The 12,000-nt window shown below is 38.9% G+C and overlaps 1 protein-coding gene across 7 annotated transcripts in view; it reads left to right on the top strand.

The window, feature by feature from the left end:
* kirrel1a (kirre like nephrin family adhesion molecule 1a) overlaps positions 1–12,000 on the top strand; it is a 29,406-nt gene that overhangs the window by 7,026 nt on the left and 10,380 nt on the right. For all 7 annotated transcript variants that reach the window (XM_053628875.1, XM_053628880.1, XM_053628877.1 and 4 more), the window contains 5 exons: positions 7,678–7,827; positions 8,574–8,723; positions 10,532–10,689; positions 10,884–11,034; positions 11,298–11,403. In XM_053628875.1, the coding sequence (XP_053484850.1) occupies positions 7,678–7,827; positions 8,574–8,723; positions 10,532–10,689; positions 10,884–11,034; positions 11,298–11,403 (715 nt within the window). The remainder of the gene's footprint in view (positions 1–7,677; positions 7,828–8,573; positions 8,724–10,531; positions 10,690–10,883; positions 11,035–11,297; positions 11,404–12,000) is intronic.

The following is a 12,000-nucleotide window of genomic DNA, read 5'->3' as shown; positions in this document are numbered from 1 at the left end:
TAAATTGTGTTATTTTGCAAATTTGATTATTTTGCAAAAAGAAAAAAACCTAAACTAATTATCTAGTGTAGAGTCTAGTGTAGGCATATTTCCCAAGCATTTTGGGTCTTCATTACACTGATATTTTATTAGGATTAAAGCTGCTTAATACTACTTTATTTGGAGAGTTTAGCAAATTGCATGTCTGCTGAATGGAATTTTAGTCTTAAAACCACTTTGAAACGATTATAAACAAAAACGCCTACAAATGAAGGAAGACAGGACATCAGTCTGCTATTCAGGGAGAATATTTCCACTAACAAGAAAGCATTTAATTTTTTAAAGAATTCATGCATAAATATAGTTAGCCAGTAAATGCGTTCAAGCCCGGGACGTGTAAATCTGTGAAACATTTCTTGTTCGTCCATCATTACAGCATGCTTCAGTTTATTCATATCTCATCGAAATCTAGCCCTGGAAAATGTTGAGGCTATTGTGATCTTTGCCACATACTATTAAACGTACGAATTATGCATGAAAGTCGCTTTGATTCTCTAAGTAATTAGAAGCTGTTAAATGTTTGATGACTCCAATTTATGATCCTGAGCATATTTGAGGTCAGGTGAATTATTCAGGTTCAGATTAATGTAAATAACGATTAATAGCAACTGAGGAAAGTGGAGAAAGTGTGGTGAGGCTGATTACTGATAGACAGATGTGAACATTTTCCCCATGATTGATTTTCCGATATAGCAGTTAGAGATGCTCTAGTTTTATTGGAGCACTTAAGAAATCACAAGACTCCTACCATTTATCTTCTGATATTGACTCTGATGCATGATTGTAATAAACTTGAGTGTCCTGAAGTTTTAGAGATAGTCATGAGAAAGGAGAGGCAACATCACTGTTGTCTGAGGTTGGTTCAGAGTTCAGAGAAATCATCGGTGTGGAACGTGAGACGTGCTTTATGGTAATGCGTGACTTTTCAAATTCTCCTCCCTGTGTTAGATTGAATTAGGCAGACATATTCCTGAGACGAACTAACACAGGGAGGGGAGAGCGAGAGCAAAGAAATCCAACACCACAGATAATGTGCATGTCCTGTCAAAATGTGTTAGATCATATCATATTAATTGTAGCGCATCATTAATTAAAAGGTAATTGCATGCAAAGAAAAACATGTTGAAATTTAATGATCAATGCTTTAACTGATGGGAGACATTTTTGGTCATAATCTGATATTTAGCGTGACAAAAAAAAGCTTGATAAATGTTATTAGTGCCTGTAATGTAGCATGAAGTCAACATTTCAGGCCAGTGAGTAAATGTAGCCTTTTACGCTCATGTGGTTCTGTTCACATTAAGATTTTGGGTAGACGAGCAACATTGCTGAAATGGCATTCCATCGAAAAAGCCATCTAATATCCCTATTATTTCCTTTGTATTGAACTAAGGCCTCCTCCACATGTATGGATATTCATTTTTTTGCTGCATTTTGGCCTTCTGTACACATGAAAACCGAACTGAAAATGAAATGGCCTTCAAAGTGGAGAGAAAATTCAATTTTCACGGTTTTCGTGTGGATAGGAAAAAATATGTTTTTGAAAAACACCACAGCGTCGACCTTTGCATGCCCATTGTGGTTTTGCATGTGCTATGCATGTGCTAAGAGTCCGTTTATCATGGCTCCTGACCAGCATGTTACTTTGTTGTCTGTAATTTCATATTTGATAATCCATGCATTTTCTATACCACTTGTCCTGTATGGGGTCATGGGGACTCGGGGCACAAGGCAGGGGACATACTGTATTAGGTGCCAACCCATCGAAGGGTACAATCGCACACACTACAATTTAGAGATGCTAGGTAGCCTACAGCGCATGTCATGAGGTGTCAAAATATGCTATAAGCTATACTGCTCCTGAATCCATTGCTTTGACAGTATAAACCATACAGCAACAACAATTTTTGATAAGACCCAAATGCAACAATGCAACAAAGCTTAAGCAGTAGTTTCACCTCATCATCAGGCAATTTCAAAAATATCTGTATATACACCATATGGCTAAAAGTTCTTCCCCAAACTGTTGCCTCAAAGTTGGAAGCACACAGTTGTACAGGATGTCATTATATTCTGTAGCATTACAGTTTCCCTTCACTGGAATTAAGAGGCCCAAACATGTTCCAGCATGATGAAACCCCTGTGCACTAAGCAAGGTCTATACTGTAAAGACACAGTTTGCCAAGGTTGGTGTAGAAGAACTTGAGTTGACTGCACAGAGCCCTGACCTCAACCACACTGAACACCTTTAGGATGAACTAGAACACTGACTGCACTTCAGGCCTCCTCTCCTGACATCAGTCCCTGACCTCACTAATGCTCTAGTGACTAATGAGCAAATCCACACAGCCACGCTCCAAAATCTAGTGGAAAGCCTTCCCAGAAGAGTGGAGGTTGTTATAACAGCAAAGGGGTGCTAAATTTTGAGTGGGAACTTGTCATGGATGTCATGGTCAGACCTTATGTGAATGGGGCCTGATGAGCACGGTTCAAATTCATGGAAGGTGTTAATATATTCCTGTAAATTCCACACATGCAACCAGTGTCACTAACATTGAGAGCAGCAATAGACCAACATGCATATTTTTCCCTTTCTGCTCTAAAGACACTTTTTGGGGTAAATGTGGATGTACATGTAATTGAACATAGTGTGTGGTAGTTTGCCCAAGGTTTACAACTCTGGTTCACACCAGCAATTCTGGTAAACTGGATTATATATACTGGATATAAAAAGACCACCCTCGGTGATCACAGATGATAGGTTGTTTTCTCGGATTGGTCAAGTGATGTGTGTTTCGCTCTGGTGTGGTGTGTAAATGTGGTCAGAGTGGTGTTTGTGCGACTGAGGTTGAAGTGTGTTGCGACCATAGATTTTGTGTGGTCAGGGCACTGGCAGTGTGTCGCAGGCTACTGCTGGTACCCAGGGATCAGTGACTCAAGAAAATCAGGACACTCTAAATTTGTCACTGCTGCATAACCCACATAATAAAACTATAGGCCTACAAGTCCTCTCTCTCTTTCTCTCTCTCTCTCTCTCTCACTGTCTCTGCTTACATGAAATCTATTATATTGTTTAAAACATAATTTATGCATCTTATCTTTTACTGTTTACCACCCTGTTACCTCTGTCTCATCAATAATTCATGCATAGATTAAAACACATCCACAAAGCCTTTCAGCACGGTATGGAAAAAACATGACCCAGTACAGAGCTAGTGCTATGCACAAATCATTCATTATTGATATGCCAATTCATTACTCTTGTTCATTCATCATTGTTTTCCAAGTCTATTTAACTGAAATAACTGAATTCACTGTAAGAAATATTGCACTGTCACGCAACCTTTCAAGAATACAGTCTCAGTGGCATTTGAGTTATTCCACTGGGTTCATATGAAAATTTTACACATTATTAACTTATTATTTTTTGGAAGGAATAGTGATGAGAATTGATTGAATACTACATTGCATTGTAAATGACATGCTACATTTGATTTGAGTGTCTTAAGCAAATGATGGGCGTTGGAATGTTTTTGTATGTTCCTCAGACGAATCGTCAGTTTAAATCCCGACACTGATTTGAATAGCCATCTGTGGTCAGGAGTCCGAGAGAGAGAAATAGGCCCTGCTTTCTGGGTGGAAGGGATTGTTTTCTCCCTGTCAATCGGAGCAATATTAGCAAATTGTGGAAGATGGCAGTTAGCAATTTTCTCTTCGTGTATTCAGCTTTGCTGTGATGTAGCAGTTTCAAGTGGCCAGCTTCACATTACTTGGAGGAAGCATCTATTAGTCCTCATTCTTCCCTGGTTGGTAGCCGTTTTGTCATATGGGAGAACTAGTTAGTGGGTGGGAATTGCCAAATGACCAAAACTGGGGGGGGGGATGGAATGTTTTTGTGTTACATTTTTTACATTTATTACATATTTTTGGAATGGATCGTTATATTTGATGTGATTTGATACTTTACCAACTCCAGAAACTATAACGTTAGAGTGCGCAGACCTTTATTACTAGGGAAAATGTAATAAAATAGTGAGGTCATTGGGGTCAGCAGAAGAGCTAGGACTGCACCACAAAACACTGTGATAACTGTTTTCAGGCCCAAAAAACACACATAAAAAACCCCCAAACTGATTTTACATCTAGTATATAGGCTTCTTGCTTAGATCACAAGAAGCTGAATGGAGCCATCAGACCGAGTGCAGAAAAATGTTGCTTTTTGCCAAGTTCAAGTGAGCTTTGATACAAATTCACGACCCTAAAAGTGTGACCGAAAACACAAGAGCTAGCTTTGCTCTCTTCTGCAACAACACAGAACAACACAGACAGAAAGAGTCAAAATACATATACGGGTACAATGCAGATAGCAACATCAATGATGCATGAGCATTACATACAAAACCCCCTGAAAATGCGGTAATGTCTATGTGATTTATTACAAATCCACAAATGTAAAGTTTCTTGTGTTTTTATTAAGAACGTCCTCCTTGTCGAATTCCTTTTTTTGTCATTTAACTTTATTTATTGTTATTGTAACAGGGATCATTGTAACATGTAATTGGTAGTTTATTAGCCCTACTGGAGAAATTCAGTAGAGTAACAAGAAATGTTAAAACAAAAACTTATGCACAAATATAAATGTACAAACAAAACAAAAATAATCCCAACTGCTGTTTTCTACAGCTGTTTTTTTTTAATAAGCCACATTTTAGCCTATTAATCAATGATATTAATAATTTACTATTAAAAAATTCCTTTTTTTGCAGCCCTAACTATAACATTGATGAATTAGTTGTAGTAGATCGTTCATAAATATATTTTATACAGGTATATGAACACATTTTCAATGAGGTGGGTTAGTGTACATATGTAGGATTTCATGACAAATGATTTATGGTAACATCAGTACCGCATGCAAAGGCCATTCCACTGTACTGTTATTACAGATCCTGTGCACATTATGAAATATCTTCACATATTGTTTCCAGCTTAAGAGATTTCATCATGCTATGTGCAGGAAATTCCGTGTCCTAATCAATTAGAAATGCACAGATCCTACTTTTTCCATTTATGATGCAACACCAATTTAAAGTGGACACATCTTAAAGTGTTCATAGTGTATGAATGGGTGTGTGTATGTGATTGTGCCCTGCAGGGTGTACCCCACCTTGTACCCGATGCTCCCTGGGATAGGCTCCAGGTTCCCTGCAACCCTGTAGGATAAGCGGTATAGAACATGGATGTGTATCACTACACTCAGGGGCATGTTTACAATATGGTTCAAGATCATTTATGTCCTGAATTTACGTACAAGACTGTATCTTGTCGGTCGACATATTGCATGTTCACAGCTTCAAATATTCCAATGGATCAGATTGGAAAATATTTCAAATCTGGTCTGATACTGAGCCAGAGTTTCTGGCCATACTCAATAGCGGCTTGGAACATCTCAATAGTGTATTTTCCATATAAAAGATTATAGCACTAGAGAGAGAGAGAGGGTGGGAGAGACACATAGGGTCAATGTGGGACAGTTGGGCATATGCCAGTTGTTAAGAAAGTGAGAGAGATGGGGACCTACAGAGGAATGCTGGAGGGATGAGGGAAAAAAGAGGGAGAGAGTGGACTAGAGGGTTGCTATTTAATGTGATAAATGGGTTGTGACAGCGTGACTCCAAACCCCCTCCGACCAGAGAGCAAGGCACGGAAATAGAAAGCAGCATTGGGTTTAGAAAATAATAAAGAAAAAAAAGAGTGTGGGTAATGCAGATGAAACACACGATAAGACAGACGGAGTGTCTTTATTCTTTTTAATGCCTTTCCAAACTATTGACAGTGACTCGGTTTTTGTAGCATAACAGATGACAGTAGGGAATCCTCTAAGTGGCAGAAGGAAGGCAGAAAGAAAGCAAGGAAGAAAGGATGAGGAGTCAGAATAGCACTGAGTCTGCAAGGAGGGAAAAATGCAAGGGGGAAAATCTGAGTCCTTTTACTACATTCTTGATATGGGGCCAATTAAAGATGCAGAGTATGAAAGAAAGCTCTCATTGTGACTGGATGCTTCGAGTTCAGGCTGAAGTTTCGTGGGAGTCTTGAATATCTTGTTGCTTGTTGTAAAGAAGGAGAAACCAAGGTGGATATCATGTTCTGTGGTTTAGGAAATGTGTATGGAATGTGGTATCGAGGGACAGTTTCGTCAGTCCAGCCCTTCAGATAAATATACTGGGCTACATTCGCCCTCCAAAGCTTTTAGATATGATTCGGTTATGACAGGTCAGTAATCAGGTTTGTAATTTAGTAGTAGTAGCAGTTACTTCTATGTAGCCAAGTAGCATTGCAGACTGAACAGAGGTATGTAAAAGCATTGCGCTTATCTGTAAGCAGACTTTTAAATCTGTGTCTGTAATATCTTAAAGCGGTAGTTTGTCATTTTTAGAGGCAACTGCTGCATGCGAGGCAAATTGAAGTCTCAAAGAATACTTTAGCAAGACTTTTGATTTCCCCTCAACCATTTCTCTTTGTTAAAACTACGTTAGTTTCTTTTTACAGAAAGGGAGCAGGGCTGGGCAGCTGGGGGCAGAGCTTATTTCCAGGTCACAAAATTCTAAACCAGTGGTCACCAACCCTCTTCCTTGAGATCTATCTCCCTGCAGCCAAAATCTAACAACATCTGTTTTAGTTTATCAAGAAATTCTTAAGGCAACGATTAGATGGTCAGGTGGGCGCATTTATGGTTGGGGCTAAAGTCTTCAGGACCGTAGATCTCCAGGAACACGGTTGGTGACCACTGATCTAAACGTAAAGCTGAAATGAAGAAGCTATAACTGCAATAATATAACAGTTTTTTTAGGGTATCTGAAATTATTATTATTATTATTATTACTATTATTATAAATCTAAAAAAAAAGCATTTTCAACCTTACAAACTGCACTTTTAAACATTGCAGATCCCTCTTCAGTGAATTCCTCTGAAGTGGCATTTGAAAGTGGAACGCACGTTATATCCAAATATGTCAATTACAATCTAGGCTGTTCCTTAATTACTTACATAGTAAATGTTTACAGTTTGACTGGCATCGGATCTGTTTCATACAGTCATACTGCAGGCTAGTTAAACTCCCATTATGTGATACTGATATATCTCACTATGGCAAAGTCTCATCGACTGTCTGTATCTCTTAAAGTTTCATCTAGTGCAGTTTCCTTACTCAGCGAAGCACACTAGATTCTTAAAAGCAGCATTAATGTGTGTGTTAATATAATAGCAGGAGTTGAATTCTTGTGCTTAAATGTCTATGTGCGAAGAAATGTTTACTATTTGTGTATGTGTATGTGTGTATGTAGATATGTAGAGAGGATAGGAATATCTGAGTGTTTTGACCATTTGGGGATGTTTGGCTGGTACTTATGAGGAAAACTGCATTTTAACAAACATTGTAGCTTTTATTTTGAAACAAAACGAATTTTCCTTTTGGATACTGAGGTTAAGATTAGGTTTAGATTTAGGTGTAGAATAGATTAATTAACTGCATTAATATTTATGTCAATGCTATGTCCTCAAAAAAAATTGTAAGACAAGCGTGTGTGTGTGTAAGACTAATGGTGATTGAGTATTAACAATGCAGTTCTCTGTTGCAGTGTGGATGGCCCGGTTCTCTCAGGAGCCAGCAGATCAGTCGGTGGTTCTGGGTCAAAGAGTGGTCCTGTCCTGCGTGGTCTTCAATTACTCAGGCATTGTGCAGTGGACCAAGGATGGGCTGGCTTTAGGCATTGGAGAAGACCTTCGAGGTTGGTCATATAGTCATATTTTTCTCTCTCTCTCTCTCTCTCTCTCTCTCTTTCTCTCTCTCTCTCTGGTTGCAACGTTGCTTCAGTGCTTTGCATTCTGTTTGCCTCACTTGCAAATTTACACACGCACACATGAACACACAGACACACACACACACACACACACACAGCTCTCTTATCACGCGTGCAGGTAATAAAAAACCGTGAACACAGTGGACATAACACAAAGAGGCACAAATACTCAGAGGTACAGTAAATCAGCTAACGCAAGCAGTTTCAGGTGAATGGAGGGGAGTGAATGATGTAATCCACAGCAGTATTTTTGTCATTTCTCTTGCAACAGCAGCTAGAAATGTCTGTCATAACGCTAGCATATTTTATACTGCCTCAGAGAACAGCCTATTCTGCCACCTAGTGGTGACCAGAAACATGTCATACATGACAGGGTGTGTGCATGCACGTGCAGAATTTGTGTCAAGATAAATTCAGGCCACTGAAATTCAGGAGTGATTGGCGGACCTGCTGTCATTGTTTTCATATACTACTGTCAGTTAACATCTGTTTGTTCATATGGTATGGAGTTGGCATATGGGAAAGTATTTTCACAGAGCATAGTTATGTATTTACACCCTCTGATATTTATTATAGTGCTATATGTTTCTTAAATACATTATTATCTGCAAAATACAGATACATGTTAATTGTCTTGGCAAAAAAGCACAGTCTGTTTTTGTTGTGTGTCTCAGCTTGGCCGAGGTACCGTGTGTTGCGGCTGGTGGATGTGGGGCAGTACAATTTGGAGATCTCGTCTGCTGAACTCTCCGATGACTCTCTCTATGAGTGCCAGGCTACAGAGGCTGCCCTGCGCTCCCGCAGAGCCAAACTCACTGTTCTCAGTAAGTGTGTGTGTGTGTGTGTGTGTGTGTGTGTGTGTGTGTAAGGGAGAGAGAAAGTATGTTGCATTAGGTATATTGCTGAGGAAATATTACACCGGCTTGTTATCTAATAACATACAGCATACAGATACAGAAGAACAAGACCTTTTGCCATGTAATTTTTTTTAAAGCTGCTGTTTGTAATGTTTAAAAGTCTTTATAGATCTATACTAATCATATCATTTCAAAAATGAACAACATAATTCAATGCAAATCAAGAATGAAAAGGTTTATGAAATAACGACTTTATTGTAACCGTAAAACAGGCCAAGGTGTCATTGAAGTGTTTAAAATATGAGGTTTCCACATTAAGCTGCAGCTAGAGCAGAATTCAGTGAAGTGCAATCTGCCCAGTGTAACGGTGACGTTTGTCCAGTTTCAGCATGACCTGTGATAATCAGAAAATTTTAAAGATACAGAAACCAAATGATTTCCAATATTGACATACCAGAGATATGGGATGTTTCTTCATTTTCTTCTGTAAATGAAAGTGGCAGCCTGTCTTAAAAGAAATAATAAAAAACCTGTCATTGTTTTAGCTTTGTCGTAAAAATTATTGTTTGTGCTGGTTTGATTTCTGAGATATTATACTGGCTATATTTCAGTGTTGGCTGACTCTGTGGTTACTTCTTGGTATATTAAATCCCACTCAACTCAAAAGCAACCAAAATATCTAACCAATTTAGCATCATAACAGTATAATATATGTACTGTATACAGTGCATCCAGAAAGTATTCACAGCGCTTCACTTTTTCCACATTTTGTTATGTTACAGCCTTATTCCAAAATGGATTAAATTCATTATTTTCCTCAAAATTCATAATGACAATGTGAAAGAAGTTTGTTTGAAATCTTTGCAAATTTATTACAAATAAAAAACAAAAAAAGCCAAAAGGCACCTGAAGGACTCTCAGACCATGATAAAACAAAGATTGAACTATTTGGCCTGAATGGCAAGTGTTATGTCTGGAGGAAACCAGGCACCACTCATCACCTAGCCAATACCATCCCTACAGTGAAGCATGGTGGTGGCAGTGTGCCAAGCTTGTAGCATCATACTCAAAAAGACTTGAGGCTGTAATTGGTGCCAAAGGTGCTTCAACAAAGTATTGAGCAAAGGCTGTGAATACTTATGAACATGTGCTTTTTTTTGTTTTTTATTTTTAATAAATTTGCAAAGATTTCAAACAAACTTCTTTCACGTTGTCATTATGGGGTATTGTTTGTAGAATTTTGAGGAAAATAATGAATTTAATCCATTTAGGAATAAGGCTGTAACATAACAAAATGTGGGAAAAGTGAAGCGCTGTGAATACTTTCCGGATGCACTGTATATCACCTAACTGGCACAAAAAAATTACTGCACAAATCGTGCATCCCTCCAGAATTCTGTGATTTTGCCATCGCAGAAATGTATGCAAAATCAAGCAAATTACCTCAGATTTTCCGCAGAATTGCGCCAAGATGCGTCATGTGATGTCATCACAACACGCATTCAGCCAAAGCCCTCTTCGAGTCACGTGTGTCAATCGTGGGTACAAATAAAAGGGCCTCATTTACCAACAAACCTCACGGTGAAAGACAATTGTACAAAATAATTTCATGCAATTACAATTTTGCCAAAAGTAGTTTTCCACAAAGCCGCAGCAAAATCAAGCGGCAATCACAAAAAACCTATATGAAATCCTGTACGGACTGGTATTGTGCATGAAGTTTAGTCTACGTAGGGCATGTGTTCTTTGCATGATTCCTCTGTATGCTCATGCAGTTCCCCCAGATGAGCCGGTTATTGAGGGTTCCCCAGAGATCCTTCTCACTGCAGGGGTTACCTACAACCTGAGCTGCGTGTCGCGTGGAGCCAAACCCCCTGCAGTTATAGAATGGCAAAAAGACGGGCTGCCTGTAGAGGGGGCAGTCAGCACAACGGTAAGACATACACATTTGCACCCATATCACTCAGATCGTTTGTTCCTGGACTGCCATGAAGCTCCAACTGTGTATGGAAATCCAGGTTTATTTCAGAACTAGCCAACAGGATTTCTCAATAATATGTGTTCTTCTCTACATTCTCTCTGTCTGAAATAGTCTCTCTGTCTCTCTCTCTCTCTCTCTCTGTGTAGGAGGTGCTACCTGACAGGAAGCGAGTGACCACGCATAGCTTCCTGCCCGTTGTCCCAGTGGATACAGACACAGGAAAGAACTTCACATGTGTGGCCAGCAACCTGGCCGCACCCTTGGGCAAACGCACCGCTATCACCCTCAATGTGCACCGTGAGTTTCTCCACATTCAGCATCCTTATGGATTTTCTACCTTACTATGAATGGTCTGTTAGTTACCATTCATCTCAGTAGTACAGATTGGGTATTGCTGTGGCCTATAAATTCCAACAACTATCCATGTCAAATAAAGAACCTCATGCTTCATATCTCAATGCATTGTTTGTGAGATAACCATTAAGTATACAATGTAGCAGTGTGGGTTAAAAAGCAATTGTGTCTTTTTGCTTTCATTATAATATTCCTGATGTGAGCAGATCCTCCTGTGGTGGTGTTATCCATTGAACCACGTTCTGTGCTGGAAGGAGAGAGAGTGACATTCACCTGCCAAGCCACTGCCAATCCCCCAGTTATGGGCTACAAGTATGTGTGTCTCTAAGTCTCCTGTATATTAGTGTTTCAATAACCATCTGCTCACAAATATCACCGTATAGTTATGCATATTGGTACTTTTGATTCAATAGAAAGTGTCACCATCCTTTTAACAGCAATAAGAAAGGGAGGACAGTGGGATTTGGAAAAGGTTTTGATGTCAAAGAGAAAAATCGGTATAATTAGGAATCGCCAATCAGTGTTAATATTAGTGTTGATTCACTGGTGAGGTTTACATTACAACTGTTTTTTTTTTTACATTCCTTCACTGCCTTGTGGGTCTTCTCTAGGTGGTTCATCTCAAATCACAGGTTTTTAACAGACAATCATACAGTCTGGCTGTGTCATGTTTTTCTTCACCAGCTAATCGAATTTTGTATTGTTTATATTATTAGTTATTTCTGCACAAAAGTTTAAGGAAGTTGCAGATTAAGGCAGTGTAATGTACAATGTCCACACTGTGGACATTGTGTCTATTCAATTAAAAGATAAATATCCTTGTTGTGAAATAGAATGTATAGTAACTCTAAATCTGAAATGTCTGGTTCAGTATTGGCTTAGTGCTGATATCTTTATCTGAGGAACACT

The sequence above is a fragment of the Ictalurus furcatus genome, chromosome 7, assembly GCF_023375685.1.
Source record: "Ictalurus furcatus strain D&B chromosome 7, Billie_1.0, whole genome shotgun sequence".
NCBI classification, from domain to species: domain Eukaryota; kingdom Metazoa; phylum Chordata; class Actinopteri; order Siluriformes; family Ictaluridae; genus Ictalurus; species Ictalurus furcatus.
Note: the sequence above shows the minus strand (reverse complement) of the source record. Positions and strands in the feature narration are given on the sequence as shown.